Source organism: Bombina bombina, chromosome 4 (genome assembly GCF_027579735.1).
Source record: "Bombina bombina isolate aBomBom1 chromosome 4, aBomBom1.pri, whole genome shotgun sequence".
NCBI lineage: Eukaryota > Metazoa > Chordata > Amphibia > Anura > Bombinatoridae > Bombina > Bombina bombina.
Window position 1 is genome coordinate 722,646,155 of NC_069502.1, and position 27,197 is coordinate 722,673,351.

The following is a 27,197-nucleotide window of genomic DNA, read 5'->3' on the forward strand; positions in this document are numbered from 1 at the left end:
TTCAGTTAATGCATTGTTAATCAACAAATATATACACTGCACTATAATTCACCCATCTTCACTATTTTTTTGCCTCTGTCTGGGGGGTTCAAGGGCAAATCTCGAGAAGGTAGCTCTTTTTGACAGAAAACCTAAACCTAATAATTAGGGGAAACAACTGTTACAATTTTAAAAAACAACCTGAAGTATGTTTGTTTGTTTTTTCAAAGAGAAATATGGACTTAGAAAAGTAACTATTGTGTCCTCTTTTGCTCTCAAACACTGTCCCTACACTTCCACTTCATCTTGGAAATGCATAAAACCATGTGTAGTGATCATACAGGAATTATCTCTACTTTTCTACTTTTATAGCCAGTCATTGTAAAATATATATTAAAGGGACAGTCAACACCAAAATTGTTATTGTTTTAAAAAGATAGACACCGCCTTTACTACCCATTCCCCAGATTTTCACAACCAACATTTTTATATTAATATACTTTATAACATTTAAACCTCTAAATTACTGCTATTTTATTATCACAAGAGACTGCTAGTTGATGTGGGCCATATTGATAACATTGTGCTCATGCCCGATAAGTTATTTAGGAGTCAGCACAACACAGCACTAATTGGCTAAAATGAGAGTTAATAGATAATAAATAAAGTCATGTGATCAGGGGGCTGTCAGAAGATGCTTAGATACAAGGTAATCACAATGGTAAAAAGTATATTAATATAACTGTGTTGGTTATTTTAAACTGGGTAATGGGTAATAAAGGGATTATATATATTTCAAAACAATAACAATTTCTGGTGTAAACGGTCCCTTTAAAAAGTAACTTCATCAAAATACTGAAAAAGTCATATTGTTTAATTGCTTTAAAGTATTTTTCCAACTCTCAATCTCTGTCTCTATTATAGCATGGAAGCCAACATTACTTCCATGATTATTATGGTAAGGGAACCAGTTTATCTTAAAATTCATAGCGTTTTCCCTAAATGAAGCTCTGAAAGTATTCTTACATCACTGAGCTTCACAATGTTTCCAAAGCTTTAGTAAAGTGAATTTTCTAAATTCCAATAATTGTTTCATTACAGTGAGGTAGTATTAACTAGCTGTGATTAGTGTTTAACAGTTAATTTGCCAGTAGAAGAGCCATGGAGGTAGATTTATTAAGGCAGCGGATTCTGCTTTCTACGCCTGAGGGTGCCTGGCTCGCCGAAAACCTAAGTTAAGAAGAAGCAGTCATAAGACCGCGGCTCCTTAACTTGTCCACCACCTTTTAGGTGAAGGTGGCGGCATTGTACAAGTATTTCACAAAAAATGCTTGTGCAGTGATAAATGCCGACAGTAAATCATGTCCGCCCAGCATTTGATAAATCTACCCCATAATGTGCAATTATTTACATAGAGATAGTCATAATGGTTATTACCTGGAAATGTTGTTTGATTAACTGTAGAAATAAAAAATACAATTTGTTAGAATATGGATAATCAATATGGATAATCATTAGGAGATTTTGCTGCATAAAAAGTAATGGAAAAAAATAATATAAGCATATAAATTTACAAACTGAAGCTTATACTGCAATAAGGTGACATAGATGTAATGTGTATACTGTGTTTTTAAATAATGCAGATAGTGAATGTTGTTTTTAATGACATTGTTTATGTTTTATTCCACTGCTGGAATGTCAATGTCCAATTGTCTTTATCAGCCAGTGAGCAATCTGCCTTTAGGGATGAGCTGTGCACAAACATGCACTTCCCCTCAGCATTTTACACAGGTTAGTTTCTTGTTAAAATATTTCTACATGTTTAATTTTTGTTGCCCTTTCATACGGATGATAAAATATATTTTAAATTAAGGAAGTTTAAAATGAATGACATTAAATAAAAAGTATTACCTGAACGTGTTGTAAAATTAACTGCTGAAAGAGAATACAAAGTGTTAGTATCCGGCATTAAATTATATATATATATACACTAGTCCTAAAGCCCGTGAACATGGGCCATTTTTGCAGTACAGCGGTCCCACCCCTTGCTCTCTCTCTCTCTGTCCCCCCTCTCTTTTGTGTTCTCTCTCTTTGTCCCCCTCTCTTTTATGCTCTCCCCCTCTCTTTTATGCTCTCTCTCTCCCCCTCTCTTTTGTGCTCTCTCTCCCCCCTCTCTTTTGTGTTCTCTCTCCCTCCTCCCTTTTGTGCTCTCTCTCCCCCCTCTCTTTTGTGCTCTCTCTCCCCCTCTCTTTTGTGTTCTCTCTCCCCCCTCTCTTTTGTGCTCTCTCTCCCCTCTCTTTTGTGCTCTCTCTTCCCTCTCTCTTTTGTGCTCTTATTCTCCACCCTCTCTTTCGTGCTCTTTCTCTCCCCCACTCTCTTTTGTGCTCTTTCTGACCCCTTTCTTGTGTGCTCTTTCTGATCCCTTTCTTTTGTGTTCTTTCTCCCCCTCTTTTGCTCTCTCTCGCCCCTCTCTTTTGCTCTGTCTCCCCCTTCTTTTACGCACTCTCTCTACAGATCACGCCTGCCACACCCCAGCCCTGCCCACTCTACCTGGCCCTGCCCACTCCCCCTGGACAGCAGATCAGGGACGGTTAGGTTGTGTAAGGCCAGGTGTGTTTGTCTTCACATTGTCTCTACTGCGCATTACAGCTTCGGACAAACACACTTTTATATTAGAGGATATATATATATATATATATATACACAAAGAACTACATAAAGAATTCCACTACATGTGCACCATCGGCTTAGTGCTCAAACAATATCTGATGCACCAATAGAAGTCGACTATGTGATGTATTTAGCGGATCCATCCTTTCCAAAATGCAGATTTAAGCACACGCTAGATGTTTCCCTGAGTGATAAAGAAAATGCTGGGACTGGTATTATGAGCACAAAAATAGAAGCGTTACTGGATATGTTTCTTCTTAAAATATTTATATGTGTTTAATTATTTACCTTTAATATGCATGATACAAATATTTAAAATAAAAGCAGTTTAATACCAATGGCATTAAACAAATTTTTTTTACCTGGACGTGATGTAGAATTAACTGCTGAAAGAGAATATAAAGTTTTAGTATGTGGTTGATCAATAATATATTTAAAATACCAACTACAGGGGTCAATCACATTCCTGTAGAATGCAGCTACATAACTAGCGTTTTAAGCTTGCTCTCATGAGTCTGAAATGCTGGAGCTCTGAGGCTGCTTTGCAGATTAAAGGGACACTTAACCCAATTTTTTTCTTTCATTATCCAGATAGATCATGCAATTTTAAGCAACTTTCTAATTTACTCCAATTATTAATTTGTCTTCGTTTTATTGCTATCTTTCTTTGAAAAATAAGGCATCTAAGCTATTTTTTTGTTCAGACCCCTGGACAGCACTTGTTTATTGGTGGGTGAATTTATCCACCAGTCAACAAGAACAACCCAGGTTGTTTACCAAATATGGATCGGCATTTAAACTTACATTCTTGCTTTTCAAATAAAGATACCAAGAGAATGAAGACATTTTCATAATAGGAGTAAATTAGAAAGTTGTTTAAAATTGCCTGCTCTATCTGAATCACAAAAGAAAACATTTTGGTTCAGTACTCCCTTTAATAAATAGAGTCCTAACAGAACTATATAGAGAACTCCATTACATGCGCGCCAGCGGCTTAGTGCAAAATTGGCTTAACGCGCAAGTAATATTTGACTTTGGGCCTGATGATTTAAAACTCTCCACTTAGGCAAAATGATCTAAGGCATCTCGGCAATACAGCAAGGTCCCTAAAAAAATGTAAAAAATCTAAATTTATCTTGAGAGATCTTTATTTCACTATGCTGAGTTCTGTATGTGAAGGAGAGATTCCTACTTTACAATATATAGTCTAAACTATTTTGTGTGATTTCTCTCCATGCTGGAGAGCTTTTGATCGTCAGACCCATTACGTGTTACTGGCCACCCCCATAGAAGTCTATTATGTGAGGGATTTAGCAGACCTGTGCTATCCAACATGCATACAATATGTCTACCCTTGAGAGATAAACAATAACTTCCGACTGGCATTACGAGTACAAAAATAGAAGTACTATGGATAGCACTAATATTTTTTTCACTACACTTATAATCTATGGGGAATATTTATTAAGCTCTGTATGCCCCTTGTTTTCTAAAGACCTCTGCTCAGTAACTTGTCTGCCTGCAGACAGAAATCAACCTGATTGAATACGATCGGGTTGATTAACACCCCCCTGCTAGTGGCCTATTGGCCGCAAATCTGCAGGGGGTGGCATTGCACCAGCCGTTCACAAGAACTGCTGGTGCAATGATAAATGCAGACAGCGTATGCTGTCAGCATTTATTGATGTGTGGTGGACATGATACGCTACTCTTCGTATCATGTCCGCTCGTACATTAATAAATATACCGCTAAGGCTTTATGTATTTTACTGGTAAAAATCAGGCTTCCAGTGGGGGGATGGGGGGTGGAAGAGAGCTCAGCCCCTTTTTAAAAGGTGTTTTACATAAACTTTAAATACAATGAACTCTTATCTGCTGCTTGACTGAGTACACTGTCTCCTTAATAAATATAACGATAGTACACATTAATAAATATAAGTAGACTTGTATGGGCATGCTAAAAAAAAACCTACTTGTTATCGCTTGTGCGCTTACCCGACACTGCGCTAGACCAACTATGCTAAACCCGAAGGTGCATTAGGAATACTTTAAATACCTATGTTCTTCACATAGAAGAAAATGTTCTTTTAATTTAAAAAGAAATATATCTGAATATTTTTTTTGTAAAATATGTATCTATATCTATCTATATAAATATATACATATTATGAAACAAACGCACCAACTAAGAAAACAAAACAAATACTATTGAAATTCAGGAATATGCATTTGTTTCCTTTAAATTAAAGGGACACTGAACCCAAATTTTTTCTTTTGTGATTCAGATAGAGCATCGCATTTTAAGCAAATTTCTAATTTACACCTAGGGCTCTATTTAACAAGTTCCGTATGGAGCTTGATGACCCCTGTTTCTGGCGAGTCTTCAGACTCGCCAGAAACAGCAGTTATGAAGCAGCGGTCACAAAGACGGACACACATCGCCACAATACAACCCGATCGAGTACGATCGGTTTGATTGACACCCCCTGCTGGCGGCCCAGTTGAGTCTGCAGGGGGTGGCGTTGCACCAGCAGCTCTTATGAGCATTGTTAATAAAACATATACAGTATACACTTCACTGTAATTCACCATCTTCACTATTTTTTTTGCCTCTGCCTGGGGGATTCAAGGGCAAATCTCGAGAAGGTAGCTCTTTTTGACAGAACATCTGAACCTAATAATTAGGGGGAAACAATTGTTACAATTTTGAAACAACCTAAGGTTATGTTTGTTTGTTTTTTCAAAGAGACGTAACTATTGTGTCCTCTTTTGCTCTCAAACGCTTTCCCTACACTTCTACTTCATATTGGAAATGCATAAAACCATGTGTAGTAATCATACAGGAATTATCTCTACTTTTCTAGTTTTAAAGCCAGTCATGTAAAATATATATTAAAGGGACAGTCAACACCAAAATTGTTATTGTTTAAAAAGATAGATAATGCCTTTACTACCCATTCCTCAGATTTGCACAACCAACATTTTTATATTAAAGGGCCACTGTAAGTAAATATTTTCTATGCCTGTTACTAACTAACTACCCCAAATACGCTTTTTATCAATAGCATTTCATTAACATATCTCTACCGCATATCAGAAATCTTGTCTGCAAATTTGTTTTCCAAACCCACTCCGTGGGTATCCTTTGCTCTGTACCAATCCGTTTACTATACCTAGGTTTCAAAATGGCGCTTTAAGCACAAAGTTATTGGTTTAAGTATTTTGAACACTCAGTGCTGAAAATAGTGGGCAGGATAATGTGACATCATCGGCGAATAAAAGATATAACTTTTAGAACGTTATGAAACTTTGTTTTGGAGAAAATATAGGTCAGTAGGTTTTAATTAATGTTTATTAACTTTAATATGTTAGTTGTTTAGCTTAAAAATTATAACAGAAAGTAATCCTTTAATATACTTTATAACATTTAACCTCTAAATTACTGTTATTTTATTAGCTTTTCACAACAAGAGACTGCGTCTGCTAGTTGATGTGGGCCATATAGATAACATTGTGCTCATACCCGATAAGTTATTTAGGAGTCAGCACAGCACAGCACTAATTGGCAAAAATGCAAGTCAATAGATAATAAATAAAGTCACGTGATCAGGGGGCTGTCAGAAGATACAAGGTAATCACAGAGGTAAAACATATATTAATATAACCATGTTGGTTATTCAAAACTGGGTAATGGATAATAAAGGGATTATCTATCTTTCAAAACAATAACAATTCTGATGTAAACTGTCCCTTTAAAAAAGTAACTTCATTAAATACTGAAAAAGTCATATTGTTTAATTGCTTTAAAGTATTTCTCCAACTCTCAATCTATGTCTCTATTTCTAGCATGGAAGCCAACATTACTTCCATGTTTATTATGGTAAGGGAACCAGTTTACCGTAAAATTCATAGCGTTTTCCATAAATGAAGCTCTGAAAGAAGACTTACATCACCGAGCTTCACAATTTTTCCAAAGCTTTAGTAAAGTTGAATTTTCTAATTTCCTATTATTGTTTCATTACAGTGAGGTAGTATTAACTAACTGTGATTAGTCTTTAACAATTAATTTGCCAGTAGAAGAGCCATGGAGGTAGATTTATTAAGCAGCGGATGCTGCTTTCTACGCCCGAGGTTCCTGGCTCGCCGAAAGACCGCTGCTCCTTAACTTGTCCACCACCTTTTAGGTGAAGGGGGGCAGCATTGCACAAGCATTTCACAAGAAATGCTTGTGCGGTGATTAATGCTGACAGTGAATCATGTCCGTTACTTACAAATACAACCAAAGGCAGTTGCAAAAAGGTGTACACTTATGTAGCACTCTAACCCACAATAATAATGGTAAGTCTAGCGTGATGTATAGTACAAGAAATGACAAATTAAAACATTAAACTTTAATAGATATTTATATTAAAAAATGGGTACACTTTAAAAACAATAGTGAACTAATAGATAGTAACAAGTAATAGTCTGAGATTAGGTCAGACCAAAATACGCTGGTATGATGGATTAGTCAGATATATTCTTAAAGAGCCCAAGGTCTAAAGTCAAAGATATATTGTATATATTATGAATTATTACCGGGTAAAAGAGATATTAGGTGGCCAGTGTGTTAGATGCAAGCAGTAGGACTGATTAGCATTCTTACAGAACTTGTATATTGGTAGGGTAAATTCTGTTATAGTGATGCTCAATTGGATATCGATATATATGTAAAGAAATGTCATATGATAAATGCGACACTTAAGTAGACATATAAGTGTTTGGTGCAAACAGAAGAACTTATATACATTTATCTAAAGCTGGTTGAATATAGAGTTTGGATCCTAGTGTTATTGTGCTCAATTCTGTAGAATCCAATAGCGGTTTGCAAATTGTTTTCCTGCTCAGATTGTGTTCGCAGGCTGCTGTTCAATCATATGCTATGATTATATATCGAAAAGTGTGTTCAGTATAATGCAGATGAGTACTGTAATCATGCAAATGAATGCGGCTATAAAAAATAAAGACTGACTGAACTTGGTCCCTCCAAGTGAAATAATCACGGTGATGAGGTATGCTCCATATAATAAAGTCAGGCTGTCAGTACGTGATCTAACTTGTGGGACAAAATGGCCGGCGAAACATGTCAGGAGCAGGGGGAAGTGGGACCCCTATGTTTTAAAATCTAGTTGAACTAATTAGAAAGCTAAATTATTATATCTGAGCTGACAATGTACATATTCTCAGATTAGCCACACAGTTAACCTTATTTGGGAGTGCAACTCCAATTACCATACTGAGACCCATGGTCTTACTTGGTGGATTCTTATACTGCAAGTATCCTCCAAGATCTATTTGCAATGCAATTTAACATTTTCTACCGGTAAAGAGATTGTGGACCATATATATCTTGAACTATATTAATTCAATGTAAATTAGTGGCATCTATTACCTCTATATACTCACGTATACGTATTACCAAACACATACGGTTGAATACCAGAATAACGTGTGCATATGTATATACAGACAAAAAACATAAGTGGGTAGTGTTGTAATACACATACTATTACTACAGCATACAGATTATATTAGACAATAATGTGTGGAACGCTTCATATAACGTGAATAAGCTAACAAATCTTTGGCTATAACTAATGGCATAATTAGATCGACATAGAATTACGATCTTTCTGTATGAGTTACTTTACTAAATAATAAAGTAGCCAATTTAGTGTATCAATTTACTAATATAACGTTTTCATACAACCATTAACTGCAATAGTATCGACATTAACTCTGTAAATCTTTTTGGGTAATTATGCTTTATGTTATATGCTAGTGATCCTTATGATGGGTGCGATTAGCTTACAGAGGACATTATTTATTCACATGGCATGCTGTTAACCTTATTATTGTTAACCTATTCATGGCCTAAACTAGGGGTGTGTTTGGACAGACATGAAGGTACGATAGTGTATCGTGTACTGGTTATCTCACTGCATATCATAACTGCAGAATTGGTACGATCTACTTGTTTAGAATTAGTACAATAATCTCGATACCACCTTTATAAACCCTCTTTTAGTGACTATTTTTTATATATTTCTTTTCACACGCTAGTGATTCGTATGCTGGGTGGTACTAACTGATAGAGGATCATTACAAGTTAGATCACGTACTGACAGCCTGACTTTATTATATGGAGCATACCTCATCACCGTGATTATTTCACTTAGAGGGACCAAGTTCAGTCAGTCTGTATTTTTGATAGCCGCATTCATTTGCATGATTACAGTACTCATCTGCATTATACTGAACATACTTTTCGATATATAATCATAGCATATGAATGAACAGCAGCCTGCGACCACAATCTGAGCAGGAAAACAATTTGCAAACCGCTATTGGATTCTACAGAATTGAGCACAATAACATTTGGATCCATACTCTATATTCAACCAGCTTTAGATAAATGTATATAAGTTCTTCTGTTTGCACCAAACACTTATATGTCTACTTAAGTGTCACATTTATCATGTGACATTTCTTTACATATATATCGATATCCAATTGAGCATCACTATAACAGAATTTACACTACCAATATACAAGTTCTGTAAGAATGCTAATCAGTCCTACTGCTTGCATCTAACACCCTGGCCACCTAATATCTCTTTTACCCGGTAATAATTCATAATATATACAATATATCTTTGACTTTAGACCTTGGGCTCTTTAAGAATATATCTGACTAATCCATCATACCAGCGTATTTTGGTCTGACCTAATCTCAGACTATTACTTGTTACTATCTAATAGTTCACTATTGTTTTTAAAGTGTACCCATTTTTTAATATAAATATCTATTAACGTTAAATGTTTTAATTTGTCATTTCTTGTACTATACATCACGCTAGACTTACCATTATTATTGTGGGTTAGAGTGCTACATAAGTAGTGTACATCTTTTTGCAACTGCCTTTGGTTGTATTTGTAAATACTTGTTTATGTACACAGCACCTAAGTGCCACCATTATTGTGAATAAGGCCAATCTTATACTATTATCAGCCCACCCATCGATATCTTCAGTAGTGCCATCACACTTTCTCTCTCTTTTTTGAAACAGTGAATCATGTCCGCCCAGCATTTGATAAATCTACCCCATAATGTGCAATCATTTACATAGAGATAGTCATAATGATTATTACCTGGAAATGTTGTTTGATTAACTGTAGAAATAAAAAAAAATACAATTTGTTAGAATATGGATAATCAATATGGATAATCATTAGGAGATTTTGCTGCATAAAAAGTAATGGAAAAAATAATATAAGCATATAAATTTACAAACTGAAGCTTATACTGCAATAAGGTGACATAGATGTAATGTGTATACTGTGTTTTTAAATAATGCAGATAGTGAATGTTGTCTTTAATGACATTGTTTATGTTTTATTCCACTGCTGGAATGTCAATGTCCAATTGTCTTTATCAGCCAGTGAGCAATCTGCCTTTAGGGATGTGTTGTGCACAAACATGCACTTCCCCTCAGCATTTTACACAGGTTAGTTTCTTGTTAAAATATTTCTACATGTTTAATTTTTGTTGCCCTTTCATACGGATGATAAAATATATTTTAAATTAAGGAAGTTTAAAATGAATGACATTGAATTAAAAGTATTACCTGAACGTGTTGTAAAATTAACTGTTGAAAGAGAATACAAAGTGTTAGTATCCGGCAATCAATTATATATATATATATGTGGACTGGTATTATGAGAACAAAAATAGATATGGATATGTTTCTTCTTAAAATATTTATATGTGAAACTTTTAGAGACTTCTATTCTGACCTATATAACTTGGCATCTACTGCACATCAAGACCTCATCTTAATCTGTGACGGAGATCCGCTCTTTTCTAGCGACTCTCGACCTCCCTCAACTTGCTCAAGAGGCCGCCCAAGACCTCATAATCCCACTCTCCATAGAAGAAGTACAAAAGAGTATTAAAGAACTTAAGTTAGCAAAATCCCCTGGTCCGGATGGTTTTATTGCTCAATTCTATAAAACCTTTGAGCCCCTAATCACACCCATTCTCTGTAGAACCTTTAATGAGGTACAGCATAAGGGCTCCTTCCGTAAAGAATACCTAGAAGCAATAGTCACTACAATTCTGAAACCAGGTAAAGACCCCAAAGAATGTAGCAGTTATCGCCCCATTTCGTTGCTCAACCTGGACACCAAATTAAACGCCAAAATCATTGCTACTCAACTCTCTACAATAATATCCAACATGATGCACCCAGATCAGGTGGGTTTCATCCCTCTCAGAGAAGGAACACTAGACACATACTTAACATACTTACGAGAGCTGGAGAGGAGAATGTCCCCCTTCTTGCCCTGTCATTGGATGCCGAGAAGGCCTTCAACAGGGTGAGATGGGTGTATCTCTGGGAGACTTTGAGGGCATTCGGACTACCAACCAAATTTATCATTGCTTTACAAGCCCTATGATCTAACCCAACAGCTAGAGTTAAAGGTGTCGGTTTTCAATCTAGACATTTTGAGATCTCCAACTGCATTAGACAGGGCTGTCCCCTCTCACCACTATTATTTGCACTCTCCATAGAACCAGTTGCACAAGCTATTAGATTAGCTCCGGCCATCTCCGGCTTCTCTACTTTAGGCACCCAACATAAAATCACGCTCTATTCAGACGACATCACCCTACTTCTGACCCACCCATTCGAGTCCCTCCCAGCTGTTTTTTGACTCCTTGAGTCCTTTCGTACCCTGAGCCATTATAAATTGAACATAACCAAGACTGAAGCTTTGTCTATTCATATCGCACCCTCTGATCTGGCCCTATTACAGAGATGATTTAAGTTTACTTGGTCTAAAGACTCCATCAAACTCCTTGGAGTACACCTTAGCATGACCCCAGCCACGATTATCACTAAGAACTTTACGGACAGATTACCTGAATGGAAAAATCTCTTTGATTCTTGGAAATATCGAGAGATATCGTAGACAGGGAGGATAGCTGTTGTCAAAATGTCTTATACCCAAATTACTTTACCTGTTCCGATCACTTCCGATTAATGTACCTAGACCCATCATTAATAAATTACAGAGCCTCCTAATCTCCTATATTTGGAAGAATAAGAAACCTAGGACCTCCAAGCAGACCCTACAGCGAGATATCTCTAAAGGCGGGCTGAGCCTTACAAATACTACCAAGCCGCTCACCTAACCCACCTTTTAAGCTGGTGTTACACTTCAAGTGTATCCTCTTGGAGGGCGGTGGAACAGTCTCTCTTGCCACCAGAGCTACAACTATGTGATCTACTCTGGATCCCCTAACATTATAGAAAGGAACTAGGGGTGACACATTCTGTGATCACCAACACTCTGCAATATTGGGACCAAATTAGACACGTGCCCACAATTGCCCCTCACCCATCACCGCAAAAAACTATTGTAAGTTCCTTTTTTTGTCTCCCTGACTCTCACATCTCTGCTTGGCGAGAGTTTAATATTCTGTACATCTCAGACCTCTATGACCGTGCCAGAACTCGCATCACAAGATCTCACAACACTTAGCCTGGGATAAAGAACTACATTTTGCAGCTGACACCGACACTTGGCACAGAGAACTATTGTATACTAAAAAAATGCTGCATTGTGCAACATTATGGGAACTCCATTATAAGATCACTGTTCGCTGGCATTTGACGCCTGCTTCAATCTATAAAATTTACCCTTCCCACTCCCCAATATGTTGGAGAGAATGTGGCCAGGTTGGCACACAGAGTCATATTTGGTGGTCTTGCCCAATAATTACACCTCTTTGGAGGCAGCTCTTTAACATTCTTCATTCGCTGGGTAATACTTTGACACTTAGCCCACAAACATGCCTTCTTCATCTAGATTTTCCAGCCATGACAATAGCACAAAAATCGCTCACTATCTACCTGCTGATGTCTATCAAACTTGAAATCGCGAAGGCCTGGAAGAAAAAATCCGCCCCCACGATCACCCAAGTCAAAGCAACACTGACCTTTATACAGAAGATGGAGTCCTACTCCTATTCGGTTTTGGACAAGCTAGATACCTACTACGAAATATGGCTACCATGGATTGAAAAATACAACGGTTAAGATCCCTGATATCCATGTACTCTTAAAACACTTTACACTTCCCATGGATGAGCCCGCTCACCTTTCCTTTTTCCCCTCCCCTTTTTTTTTCTCCCTCTTTCCCCCCCTCCCAAAACTACGAGAGGCGCAGAACTATAAGGCATTATAACTTAAACTGAGAAATCACTCCAGTACCCTTGAGCATCCATAATTAGAATTTTCCCGGTACCATTTATATATGCTTTTTTCCTTTATATGTATTCATTCTCTCATTATCAGTTATCTTTGCCCAAAGTTTATGATCATAATGTGATTGTTTCAGTATATGTACATCCCTGCGTGGATAATCTGTATTACTTTTGTTGGAACCCAATTTTCTTAATAAAAATAAATTATAAATAAAATATTTATATGTGTTTAATTATTGACCTTTAATATGCATGATACAAATATTTAAAATAAAAGCAGTTTAAAACCAATGGCATTGAATGAAAACTATTACCTGGACGTGATGTAGAATTAACTGCTGAAAGAGAATATAAAGTTTTAGTATATGGTCGATCAATAATATATTTAAAATACCAAATACAGGGGTCAATCACATTCCTGTAGAATGCAGCTACATAACTAGCGTTTTAAGCTTGCTCTCATGAGTCTGAAATGCTGGAGCTCTGAAGCTACTTTGCAGTTTAAAGGGATACTGAACCCAAATTTTTTCTTTCATTATTCAGATAAAGCATGCAATTTTAAGCAACTTTATAATTTACTCCTATTATTAATTTGTCTTTGTTCTCTTGCTATCTTTCTTTAAAAAATAAGACATCTAAGCTATTTTTTTTTGGTTCAGACCCTGGACAGCACTTGTTTATTGGTGGGTGTTCACCAAATATGGTCCGGCATTTAAACTTACATTCTTGCTTTTCAAATAAAGATACCGAGAGAATGAAGACATTTTGATAATAGGAGTAAATTAGAAAGTTGCTTAAAATTGCCTGCTCTATCTGAATCATGAAATACATTTTTTTGGGTTCAATACTCCCTTTAATAAATAGAGTCCTAACAGAACTATATAGAGAACTCCATTACTTGCGCGCCAGCGGCTTAGTGCAAAATTGGCTTAACGCGCAAGTAATATTTGACTTTGGGCCTGATGATTTAAAACTCTCCACTTAGGCAAGATGCTCTAAGGCGTCTCAGCAATACAGCGAGGTCCCTAAAAAAATGTAAAAAATCTAAATTTATCTTGAGAGATCTTTATTTCACTATGCTGAGTTCTGTATGTGAAGGAGAGATTCCTACTTTACAATATATAGTCTAAACTATTTTGTGTGATTTCTCTCCATGCTGGAGAGCTTTTGATCATCAGACCCATTACGTTTACTGGCCACCCCCATAGAAGTCTATTATGTGAGGGATTTAGCAGACCTGTGCTATCCAACATGCATACACTATGTCTACCCTTGAGAGATAAACAATAACTTCCGACTGGCATTACGAGTACAAAAATAGAAGTACTATGGATAGCACTAATATTTTTTCACTATACTTATAATCTATGGGGAATATTTATTAAGCTCCGTATGCCCCTTGTTTTCTAAAGACCTCTTCTCAATAAAATCAACCTGATTGAATACGATCAGGTTGATTGACACCCCCTGCTAGTGGCCTAATGGCCACAAATCTGCAGGGGGCGGCATTGCACCAGCCGTTCACAAGAACTGCTGGTGCAATGATAAATGCACACAATGTATGCTGTCGGCATTTATCGATGTGCGGTGGACATGATACGCATGCATGGAAAGCACTTGTTTATTGGTGGGTGAATTTATCCACCAATCAGCAAGAACAACCCAGTTTGTTCACCAAAAAAGGGCCGGCATCTAAACTTACATTCTTGCATTTCAAATAAAGATACCAAGAGAATGAACACAATTTGATAATAGGAGTCAATTAGAAAGTTGCTTAAAATTGCATGCTCTATCTGAATCACAAAAGAAAAAATGTGGGTTCAGTGTCCCTTTAACTTTAAAAGGTTAAATACTTACCTGTAGCATCCTGGAGACTACGGAATAGCGCAGCAGACAAATATTAGGGAAACACATTTTTCCAAATATTCGTTCAGAAAGATTCACCTGAAATGAATTATTTGCTACTGCACAAGTCTAGAAATATGTATTTCAAAATAGAAAAACATAGGAATTTCAGGTATTTTTATTAACAGATTAAAACACATTGGCCTAGATTTAGAGTTGGGCGGTAGCCATGAAAACCAGCGTTAGAGGCTCCTAATGCTGGTTTTGGGCTACCGCCGGTATTTGGAGTCAGTCAGGAAAGGGTCTAACGCTCACTTTCCAGCCGCGACTTTTCCATACCGCAGATCCCCTTACGTCATTTGCGTATCCTATCTTTTCAATGGGTTCTTTCTAACGCTGGTATTTAGAGTCGTGGCTGAAGTGAGCGTTAGAAATCTAACGACAAAACTCCAGCCGCAGAAAAAAGTCAGCAGTTAAGAGCTTTCTGGGCTAACGCCGGTTTATAAAGCTCTTAACTACTGTGCTCTAAAGTACACTAACACCCATAAACTACCTATGTACCCCTAAACCGAGGTCCCCCCACATCGCCTCCACTTGATTAAATTTTTTAACCCTAATCTGCCGACTGCCACCTATGTTATACTTATGTACCCCTAATCTGCAGCCCCTAACACCGCCGACCCCTATATTATATTTATTGACCCCTAACCTGCCCCACACAAAGTCGCCGCCAGCTACCTACAATAATTAACCCCTAATCTGCCGACCGCAAAGCGCCGCCACCTACGTTATCCTTATGTACCCCTAATTAGCTGCCCCTAACACCGCCGACCCCTATATTATATTTATTAACCCCTAATCTGCCCCCCTCAATGTCGCCTCCACCTGCCTACACTTATTAACCCCTAATCTGCCGAGTGGACCGCACCGCTACTATAATAAAGTTATTAACCCCTAATCCGCCTCACTCCCGCCTCAATAACCCTATAATAAATAGTATTAACCCCTAATCTTCCCTCCCTAACATCGCCGACACCTAACTTCAATTATTAACCCCTAATCTGCCGACCGAATCTCGCCGCTACTGTAATAAATGGATTAACCCCTAAAGCTAAGTCTAACCCTAACACTAACACCCCCCTAAGTTAAATATAATTTAAATCTAACGAAATAAATTAACTCTTATTAAATAAATTATTCCTATTTAAAGCTAAATACTTACCTGTAAAATAAACCCTAATATAGCTACAATATAAATTATAATTATATTATAGCTATTTTAGGATTTATATTTATTTTACAGGCAACTTTGTATTTATTTTAACCAGGTACAATAGCTATTAAATAGTTAAGAACTATTTAATAGCTAAAATAGTTAAAATAATTACAAAATTACCTGTAAAATAAATCCTAACCTAAGTTACAATTAAACCTAACACTACACGATCAATAAATTAATTAAATAAAATACCTACAATTATCTACAATTAAACCTAACACTAAACTATCAATAAATTAATTAAATACAATATCTACAAATAAATACAATGAAATAAACTAACTAAAGTACAAAAAATAAAAAAGAACTAAATTACAAAAAATAAAAAAAATATTTACAAACATTAGAAAAATATTACAACAATTTTAAACTAATTACACCTACTCTAAGCCCCCTAATAAAATAACAAAGCCCCCCAAAATAAAAAAATGCCCTACCCTATTCTAAATTTAAAAAGTTCAAAGCTCTTTTACCTTACCAGCCCTGAACAACTGATCGGAACAGCCAATAGAATGCAAGCTCAATCTCATTGGCTGATTGGATCAGACAATCAGATTAAACTTGATTCTGATTGGCTGATTCCATCAGCCAATCAGAAAATTCCTACCTTAATTCCGATTGGTTGATAGAATCCTATCAGCCAATCGGAATTCGAGGGACGCCATCTTGGATGACGTCCCTTAAAGGAACCGTCATTCGTTGGGAAGTCGTCGGTGAAGATGGATGTTCCGCGTCGGCGGGATGAACATGGATCCGGAAGAAAGAAGATTGAAGATGCCGTTGATAGAAGACTTCAGTCGGATCATGGACCTCTTCAGCTCCCGCTTGGATGAAGACTTCAGCCGGACCATGGACATCTTCAGCCCCCCGCTTGGGCTTGGATCAAGACATCGGAGCCAGGACGGATCGGTGTGATACCCGGCGAGGTGAAGATAAGGTAGGAAGATCTTCAGGGGCTTAGTGTTAGGTTTATTTAAGGGGGGTTTGGGTTAGATTAGGGGTATGTGGGTGGTGGGTTGTAATGTTGGGGGGGGTATTGTATGTTTTTTTTACAGGCAAAAGAGCTGAATTCTTTGGGGCATGCCCCACAAAAGGTCCTTTTAAGGGCTGGTAAGGTAAAAGAGCTTTGAACTTTTGTAATTTAGAATAGGGTAGGGCATTTTTTTATTTTGGGGGTCTTTGTTATTTTATTAGGGGGCTTAGAGTAGGTGTAATTAGTTTCAAATTGTTGTAATTTTTTTCTAATGTTTGTAAATATTTTTTTATCTTTTGTAACTTAGTTCTTTTTTATTTTTTGTACTTTAGTTAGTTTATTTAATTGTATTTATTTGTAGGAATTGTATTTAATTTATTTATTGATAGTGTAGTGTTAGGTTTAATTGTAGATAATTGTAGGTAGTTTATTTAATTTATTTATTGATAGTGTAGTGTTAGGTTGAATTGTAACTTAGGTTAGGATTTATTTTACAGGTAATTTTGTAATTATTTTAACTAGGTAACTATTAAATAGTTATTAACTATTTAATAGCTATTGTACCTGGTTAAAATAAATACAAAGTTACCTGTAAAATAAATATAAATCCTAAAATAGCTATAATATAATTATAATTTATATTGTAGCTATATTAGGGTTTATTTTACAGGTAAGTATTTAGCTTTAAATAAGAGTTAATTTATTTCGTTAGATTTAAATTATATTTAATTTAGGGGGGTGTTAGGGTTAAAGTTAGAATTAGCTTTATGGGTTAATAAATTTATTAGAGTAGCGGTGAGCTCCTGTCGGCAGCTTAGGGGTTAATACATTTATTATAGTAGCGCTCAGGTCCGGTCGGCAGATTAGGGGTTAATAAGTGTAGTTAGGTGGAGACGACATTGGGGGCGGCAGATTAGCGGTTAATAAATATAATATAGGGGTCGGCGATGTTAGGGCAGCAGATTAGGGGTACATAGGGATAATGTAGGTGGCGGGGGTGTACGGAGCGGCAGATTAGGGGTTAAAAATAATATGCAGGGGTCAGCGATAGCGGGGGCGGCAGATTAGGGGTTAATAAATGTAAGGTTAGGGGTGTTTAGACTCGGGGTACATGTTAGAGTGTTAGGTGCAGACGTAGGAAGTGTTTCCCCATAGCAAACAATGGGGCTGCGTTAGGAGCTGAACGCGGCTTTTTTGCAGGTGTTAGGTTTTTTTTCAGCTCAAACAGCCCCATTGTTTTCTATGGGGGAATCCTGCACGAGCACGTTTTTGAAGCTGGCCACGTCCGTAAGCACCGCTGGTATCGAGAGTTGAAGTTGCGGTAAATATGCTCTACGCTCCTTTTTTGGAGCCTAACGCAGCCATTCTGTGAACTCTAAATACCAGCGGTATTTAAAAGGTGCGGCCAGAAAAAAGCACGCGTAGCTAACGCACCCCTTTGGCCGCAAAACTCTAAATCTAGGCGATTTAAAATTAAATTCATTAAATTTAAATAGCATGTTTCAAGGTATTTGACTGAGAAGGGCTCAACGCTGTATTTATATGTCTGTACTTGTGTATATATGTGTTTATATGTGCATGTACTAGTCTTATCCAAATTTTATTCCTTAGTGACGTTTCAGGTGTTCACCCCTTCATCAGAATATAAACACCTTGCCATATACCATACCACTTTTAAAACAATTTTATTAATTTAAATTATATTTACTTCATTAAAAAGTTTGTATGGGTGATAGCCTCACTTGTTGGTTTATGGCATTGTATGGCAGTATAGCATTATTTTCTGAGAAAGTGCCCTAAGGCAGGAAACATATAAGAGTATGGCAAGCTGTTGCCACCTGTTTGGTGAATAATGGTTGCTTTTGAAAACAGTGAACAACTACTACTCCCCTCTCTTTTTGTTTGTTGAAGATTTTGCCTAGATATCAAGGAATACTTATAATATACAAGGGGATTGAACACAAATGACTGAGACTTTTTCAGCTATTTCACTATCTTTAAAGGGCTTTTTTGATTCAACACTTTCCCAATAGCACATTTTCATCTCTTTCTCAAATCCGCCAATGGCTGAGATTACAAGTGTTGTGTGCAACTTTTAATTACAAGTCAATGGTAAATCCCATTTGGGTTAGCACGGCCTACATCGCTCTTGCATAACCTGTACTTTCAATGGATATTGTGACTACTCTAAATAGCACTGGTATTACAAGTTGAAAGTTATAGGTTGTGGTAAAACCAAACCTAAAGCTGTGCTAGAATATTTATCACAGATTGAGACCTAAAATAAAGTGTAAGGGTTAAAAAAATAGTTTTCACAAAATACATCAAAAACATATTGAGAGATATGTCATTAAGGTATCAATCTTTCCCCTATATCAGGGAATTTTGATTCACTGGGACTCGGCATACTTTAATATTCTCTGACTGCAATCCTTCCTACCACAACAAAGCTATCACGACCTAAAGAGATAATGCCCATTAAGGAAGGAAACCTCAGGTTAGGAAGTGAATATGAAAACACAGCGTCCCAGCACAGAGGGTTTAACCCAGAATGTGACCAGTAAAAATAGGCCAAGTAAAGTTGGTCAGAAAAGCATTGGCAACAAGCTGGCAGAGAACGTACCAAATCACAGTCCAGAAGGAGTGGTCAGTTCAAGCATAATGGTCAAAAACTTTATGGATGATAAACAAGCCAAAATCACAAAACAGGAGAGTAGTCAGAGAAGAAACAAGGGTCAATGAATCAAATCAGCAGTCCAAACCACAATTAAGTAAAGCAGTAGTAATTCAAGCAAGAGGTTGCTACACAGAAGGAATTTGCTGTAGAAGAGATCCCACCCTGGAAAAATCCAATACATGGGCATTGGCAGGAAACTGCTTATAAAGGCTGCTAAATAGCAGGCAGGTGGAGCTAGAGAGCCAGCCAGAGCAGACGCTAGGATTCAGTCATCCACAGACAGACCCAAAACCCTCCAATGGCTCAGAAGGATAGGTAAACAGCCATGGACTGGAGGTCCCAGAATCAAATCCGGATGCGCTCTGACAAAAGGCAAGAAGCTGTCTGACTGTGAAAGAGCCCCCTCCTTAATAGACCCCTCTGGGGGACTCATCATGGTTTCTGTGGGAATTGACAATGGAATGCTGAAACCAATCTGGGTGCATGAAGATCAGAAGCATAAACCCAAGATTTATCAGTAATAGGGTAGCCCTTCCAATGCACAAGGTATAGGAGTCTTCTGCCTCTCCTTTTAAAATCCAAGATACTCTCTACTTCATATTCAGACTGTCCATTAATTATAACAGGTGTTGAATGGTTGGAAGTTTTGGTGAATGTGTTAATGACAACAGGCTTAAAGGGACATGAAACCCAAAAAATGTCTTTCATGATTTAGAAAGAGCATGCAATTTTAAACAACTTTCTAATTTAATTCTATTATCTAATTTGCTTCATTCTCTTGATATACTTTGCTGAAAAGCATATCTAGATAGGCTCAGTTGTTACTCATTGGTTGCTGCGCATAGATGTCTCGTTTGATTGGCTCTCCCATGTGCATTGCAATTTCTTCAACAAAGGATATCTGAAGAATGAAGCAAATTAGATAATAGAAGTAAATTGGAATATTTTTTAAAATTGTATTCTCTACTTGAATCATGAAATACATTTTTTGGGTTTAGTGTCCCTTTAAGTAAAGAGGCATGGAAGACTGGGTGAATGTAAAATAAAGCTGGAAGAACTAGATGGTAGGCTATGGTACTCACTCGTCGATGGACCTGAAAGGGACCTATAAACTGTGGGCCCATTTTGGCTAAAGGTTGTTGAAGATGGAGATGCTTGGTAGAAAGCCAGACTTGATCTCAAGGGTGGAGAGAGGGAGTTATGTGCAGTCTTCAGTTAGCTTGTATCTGATATTGTTCTGAAATTTGAATAAGTAATTGCCCGATCTGTTTCCAGTGTCTGTCAATGGTAAAAGGTCTGACCAGTTGTCTTGTATAAAGGATATATATATATATAGCTCCTCCCCTTCCTTCATCTTTTTTGGCCCCAAATGGCATGAATGAATGAACACATAGATTTGGTCAAACAATCATTTATTTTTTATCCAATTCATCTAATAATGTATTTGGCTGTTCATCTATCTGATGACTCAATGAATCAGCATCAATTTGGACACATTTATATTAATCTAAACCTGAATGCACAACTGTAACTGTTATTGTACTGTCACTATCCTATTTCTAATAGGGACCTAAAAGATGTCACACTTATAGTAAAAACTGATAAAAACATGTTTCTTGTTATTTTTTTTGTTTACTCAAAATGAAAGAAAAACTGATTTTCTTGTTATGACATATTTATATTTTCCTATTATCGTAAAATAAAAAAGGTACCTGTAGATGTTGTTGTTGATCCTTGTGGGCCTGTAGATAATAAAATTTAAATATTATAAAAATACATTTCCACTCATGAGTTTGCCTATAAATAATAAATAAATAAATAAATAAATAGAATTAGCTATTTCTTTATAACAGAAAACAAAAACTTGTGCCTTTCCCATCGGGTTTGGTTGCTAATGTTTTCTTTCTTATGCATTAACACTAGTAGTTATTTTATTTAGTTATCAATGTTTTCCCTGTATTTCAGTTAACACCTTACAAAACTGGCCTTCACTTTATTAAACCAATAGCATGTATGTAAGGCCCTAACATGACATCCAAGTAAAAACACACATGAATATAAGCATCTAAAAAGCCTAAAAGACCCATCGTCCTCTTAAAAAATTCTAAACCCTTTAAAAATGAAAATCTCATCAAATTATTTACTTACTTGAACAATGAGGGTGCCAAGCAGTGATTTCCTTCATTAGCCTAGCCCTGCTCTGTAGTATCTTGTAATGGAACCTTTTATTTTTTTAAAAATCCTAATTAATTAAAGTTATCAACTACACAGAGTGATGATGACAATCATGAAAAAAAGTTTATCAAATTATTCATTTTCTGTTGTATTTTATTAGCTAAACTTTATTAAAAGATTGTGATCAACCCCCAGGATTGAAGAATGAAGACAGAATGGGGTTTTTCACAATCTGTTAGAAAACAAATATCAAATAATTTTCAACTGTAAAGGGAAGGTGGTCAACCCCTTATTCTATAATTAAATTAAAGTTTGAATACATTCAAAATATATTTTCAAGTAATAAAAATGTTGCCATTTTGTTCAATATTTGCATTACTATTTTATGAATTTCAAATCTAGATTTTGATCACAATCCTTTAGGAATATTTATATAATGGCTTTCTACAGAAAATCCCCATTAAAGTCTACACTATTGGGAGTTTTGTAGATAAATCATTTGATAAACTTTTCTACAAGATTGTGATTGACCTTTACAGTCTTCTAAGGATAAGTGATGCAAATGTTTGTTGGTTTATCATAAATTATCTCAGCCTTTTCTAACATATTGAATTCCAATTATTTAGAAAAACATATCTAATGATTTTCAGCAGAAAATCATTATTCAACTCTAAGGGGCATATTTATCAAGCTCCGTATGGAGCTTGATACCCCTTGTTTCCGGGAGCCTTCAGGCTCACCGGAAACAGAAGTTATGAAGCAGGGGTTTAAAGACCGCTGCTCCATAACTTGTCCGCCTGCTCTGAGGCCGCAGACAGAAATAAACCCGATCAAATACAATCGAGTTGATTGACACCCCCTTCTAGTGGCCGATTGCCCACGAATCTGCAGAGGGCGGCATTGCACCAGCAGTGTTTACTTCATGACCAGTTGGAGTAAGGTACTTATGGGATTCAATGCTTCTTTATTTCTTGTGCCTTTTAAAAGAGCTTCTCCTCTGTGGAGTATGGTGACTTTTAATTTTAAGTGGTGAATTTCATCTGTATGGTGTAGGTAGAATCCTTTCTTTTACAGTTGTATAATATCACCTTTAAGGAGAGATAATAATAGACTTCCCCTCTCTGGGGTATGGTAGATGCCTATTATATAAAGAAACAAATGCAAGTGACTGATAAAAGATAAAATGTCCTTTATTTAAGCACAAAACAACCGGTGTCAGTGCTAAAGATTAAAAAGTCTCAGGATGGAGAAAAGTTAATGTTTGTGCAGAGACTTAAAGGGACATTAAACCCCAAACATTTCTTTCATGATTCAAGTAGAGAATACAATTTTAAACAACATTCCAATTTACTTCTATTATCTAGTTTGCTTCATTATTTAGCTATCCTCTGTTGAAGAAATAGCAATGCACATGGGTGAGCCAATCATATGAGGATGAGGATCTATCTGATGAGGATCTATCTGATTCAGAAGATCCTACCTCAGATATTGACACTGACAAATCTACTTATCTCTTTAAGATGGAGTATATTCGTTCCTTGTTAAAAGAGGTGTTGATTACTTTGGATATTGAGGAAACTAGTCCTCTTGATACTAAAACTAGTAAACATTTTAATTCTGTTTATAAACCTGCTGTGGTTACTCCAGAGGTTTTTCCAGTTCCTGCTGCTATTTCTGATATGATTTCAAAGGAATGGAATAGGCCTGGTACTTCATTTATTACTTCTTCTAGGTTTAAAAAGTTGTATCCTTTGCCAGCAGTCAGATTGGAGTTTTGGGAAAAAATCCCCAAAGTTGATGGGGCTATTTCTACTCTACTCCCTATGGAAGATAGTACTTATTTTAAGGATCCTTTAGATAGGAAACTTGAATCTTATCTAAGGAAAGCTTATTTATATTCTGGCTATCTTCTCAGGCCTGCCATTTCTATGGCTAATGTTGCAGCTGCATCAACTTTCTGGTTGAAAGCCTTAGAGCAACAGGAAACAGATCCTGATTTGTCTAGCATTGTTCGCTTGCTTCAACATGCTAATCATTTTATCTGTGATGCTATTTTAGCTAGAAGAGCTTTGTGGCTCAAATATTGGAATGCTAACATGGTATCTAAGTCTAGATTACTATCTCTTTCTTTCCAAGATAACAATTTATTTGGTTCTCAGTTGGATTCAATTAGTTCAACTGTCACTGGGGGGAAGTGAGTTTTTTTTTACCTCAGGATAAAAGATCTAAGGGTAAAACTAAAGCTTCTAATCGTGTTTGTTCTTTTTGACAGAATAAGGAACAGAAACCAAATCCTTCTACCAAAGAATCTGGTTCCAATTGGAAACCTTCTTCAAGTTGGAATAAATCCAAGCCTTTTAAGAAACAAAATCCAGCCCCCAAGTCTGCATGATGGTGCATCCTTCATTCCAGCTCAGCTGGTGGGGGGGGGGCAGATTAAACATTTTCCAAAACTTTTTGGCAGATTCTGTCCAAAATCATTGGATTCAGAGTATTGTCTCTCAAGAGTATCAAATAGGATTCAGAGTAGAACCTCCTGTGAGAAGATTTTTTTGTCTCTCACATGTTCCAGCAAACCCAGTGAAGGCTCAGGCTTTTCTGAAGCGTGTTTTAGATCTAGAGCTTTCAGGGGTAATCATACCAGTTCCATTTCGGTTCAACTTTCAAAATGGTGACTATAAGGACTATTCTGCCTTTTGTTCAGCAAGGTCATTATATGTCCACGATAGGCTTACAGGATGCATACCTTCATATTCTGATTCATCCAGATCACTATCGGTTTCTGAGATTCTCTTTTCTAGGCAAGCATTAACAATTTGTCGCTCTTCTATTTGGCCTAGCGACAGCTCCAAGAATCTTTTCAAAGGTTCTCGGTGCCCTACTCTCTGTAATCAGAGAACAGGGTATTGTGGTGTTTCCTTATTTGGACGATATCTTGGTACTAGCTCAGTTTTTACATTCTGCCGAATCTCACACAAATCACCTAGTGTGGTTTCTTCAAAGACATGGTTGGAAGATCAATTTACCAAAAGGTTTCTGGATTCCTCAGACAAGGGTCACCTTTTTAGGTTTCCAGATAGATTCAGTGTCCATGACTGACTCTAACAGATAAGAGACTAATATAATTGGTTTCAGCTTGTCGGAACCTTCAGTCTCAATCATTCCCTTCAATGGCTATGTGCATGGAAGTTTTAGGTCTCATGACTGCAGCATCGGACGTGATCCCCTTTGCTCATTTTCATATGAGAACTCTCCAGCTTTGGATGCTGAAACAATGGTGCAGGGATTTTACAAAGATATCACAATTAATATCCTTAAATCTCAATGTTTGACTCTATCTGACTTTGTGGTTAGACCACCATCGTATAGTTCAAGGGGCCTCTTTTGTTCGTCCAACCTGGACTGTAATCACAACAGATGCAAGTTTTTCAGGTTGGGGAGGCAAGGTTACCAATAAATATTTTAGAACTCTGTGCTATTTTCAAGGCTCTTCAGGTTTGGCCTCTGTTGAAGAGAGAACCATTCATTTGTTTTAAGTCAGACAATATCAAAACTGTGGCATATGTCAATCATCAGCGTAGGACTCACAGTCCCCTAGCTATGAAAGAAGTATCTTGGATACTTTCGTGGGTGGAATCCAGCTCTTGTCTAATTTCTGTGGTACATATTCCAGGTGTAGACAATTGGGAAGCGGATTATTTCAGCCGTCAGACTTTACATCCGTGGGAGTGGTCTCTCCATCCAGATGTGTTTATTTCAGATTGTTCAGATGTGGGGTCTTCCAGAAATAGATCTGATGCCTTACAATCTAAACAAGAAACTTCCCAGGTACTTGTCCAGGTCCAGGAATCCTCAGGTGGAGTCAGTGGATGCGTTAGCAGTTCCTTTGTTTTACCAACCTGCTTATATCTTCCTGCCTCTAGTTCTTCTTCCAAGAGTGATCTCCAAGATCATCATGGAACAATCATTTGTGTTTCTGGTAGCACCAGCATGGCCTCACAGGTTCTGGTATGCGGATCTTGTGCAGATGTCCAGTTAGTAACCTTGGCAACTTCCTTTAGGACCAGACCTTCTTTCTCAAGGACCGTTTTTCCATCAGGATCTCAAATCATTAAATTTGAAGGTATGGAAATTGAACGCTTAGTGCTTAGTCATAGAGGTTTCTCCAACTCAGTGATTAATACTATGTTACAGGCTCGTAAATCTATTTCTAGGAAGATTTATTATCGCGTTTAGAAGACTTATATTTTGTGGTGTTCTTCTCATAAATTCTCCTTGTATTCTTTTATAATTCCTAGAATTTTATAGTTCCTTCTGGATGGTTTGGATAAAGGTTTGTCTGCAAGTTCCTTGAAGGGACACATCTCTGCGTTTTCTGTTTAATTTCACAGAAAGATTGCTAAGCTTCCTGATATTCACTGTTTTGTACAGGCTTTGGTCCGTATCAAGCCTGTCATTAAATCAATCTCTCCTCCTTGGAGTATTAATTTGGTTTTGAAGGCTTTACAGGCTCCTCCTTTTGAGCCTATGCATTCTTTGGATATTAAACTACTTTCTTGGAAAGTGTTGTTCCTTTTGGCTTTCTCTTCTGCTAGAAGAGTTTCCGAATTATCTGCTCTTTCTTGTGAGTCTCCTTATCTGATATTCCATTAGGATAAGGCAGTTTTGCAGACTTCATTTACATTTTTACCTAAAGTTGTGAATTCTAACAACATTAATAGGGAAATTGTTGTTCCCTCTTTGTGTCCTAATCCTAAGAATTCTTTGGAGAGATCCTTACATTCTCAGGAAGTTGTAAGAGCTTTGCAATATTATGTTGAAGCTACTAAAGATTTCAGGAAGACTTCTAGTCTATTTGTTGTCTTTTCTGGTCCTAGGAAAGGTCAGAAAGCTTCTGCCATTTCCTTGGCATCCTGGTTAAAGCTTTTGATTCATCAGGCTTATTTGGATTCGGGTCAGGCCCCACCTCAGAGAATCACAGCTCATTCTACTAGATCAGTTTCCACTTCGTGGGCTTTTAAGAATGAAGCTTCAGTTGTTCAGATTTGCAAAGCAACAACTTGGTCTTCTTTGCATACATTTACTAAATTCTAAAGTTTTGATGTATTTGCCTCTTCGGAAGCAGTTTTTGGTAGAAAGGTTTTTCAGGCAGCTGTTGATTCCTCTGCTTATGTTTTAATTTTTTTTCTTTTCAATTATTCAAAAAACTTATTTTTTTGGATGTGGATTTAATTTTTTTCAGTGGAAAATGACTGCTTTTATTTTTATCCCTCCCTCTATAGTGACT

General features: G+C 36.8%; 1 protein-coding gene across 1 annotated transcript in view; it reads right to left on the bottom strand.

The window, feature by feature from the left end:
- Window positions 1–27,197, bottom strand: part of LOC128656779 (deleted in malignant brain tumors 1 protein-like) — a 269,497-nt gene that overhangs the window by 150,486 nt on the left and 91,814 nt on the right. Inside the window, 7 exon segments of the mRNA XM_053710923.1 lie at window positions 1,417–1,437; window positions 1,891–1,914; window positions 3,012–3,035; window positions 9,841–9,861; window positions 10,317–10,337; window positions 13,276–13,299; window positions 21,448–21,477. Of these exon segments, the coding sequence (XP_053566898.1) occupies window positions 1,417–1,437; window positions 1,891–1,914; window positions 3,012–3,035; window positions 9,841–9,861; window positions 10,317–10,337; window positions 13,276–13,299; window positions 21,448–21,477 (165 nt within the window).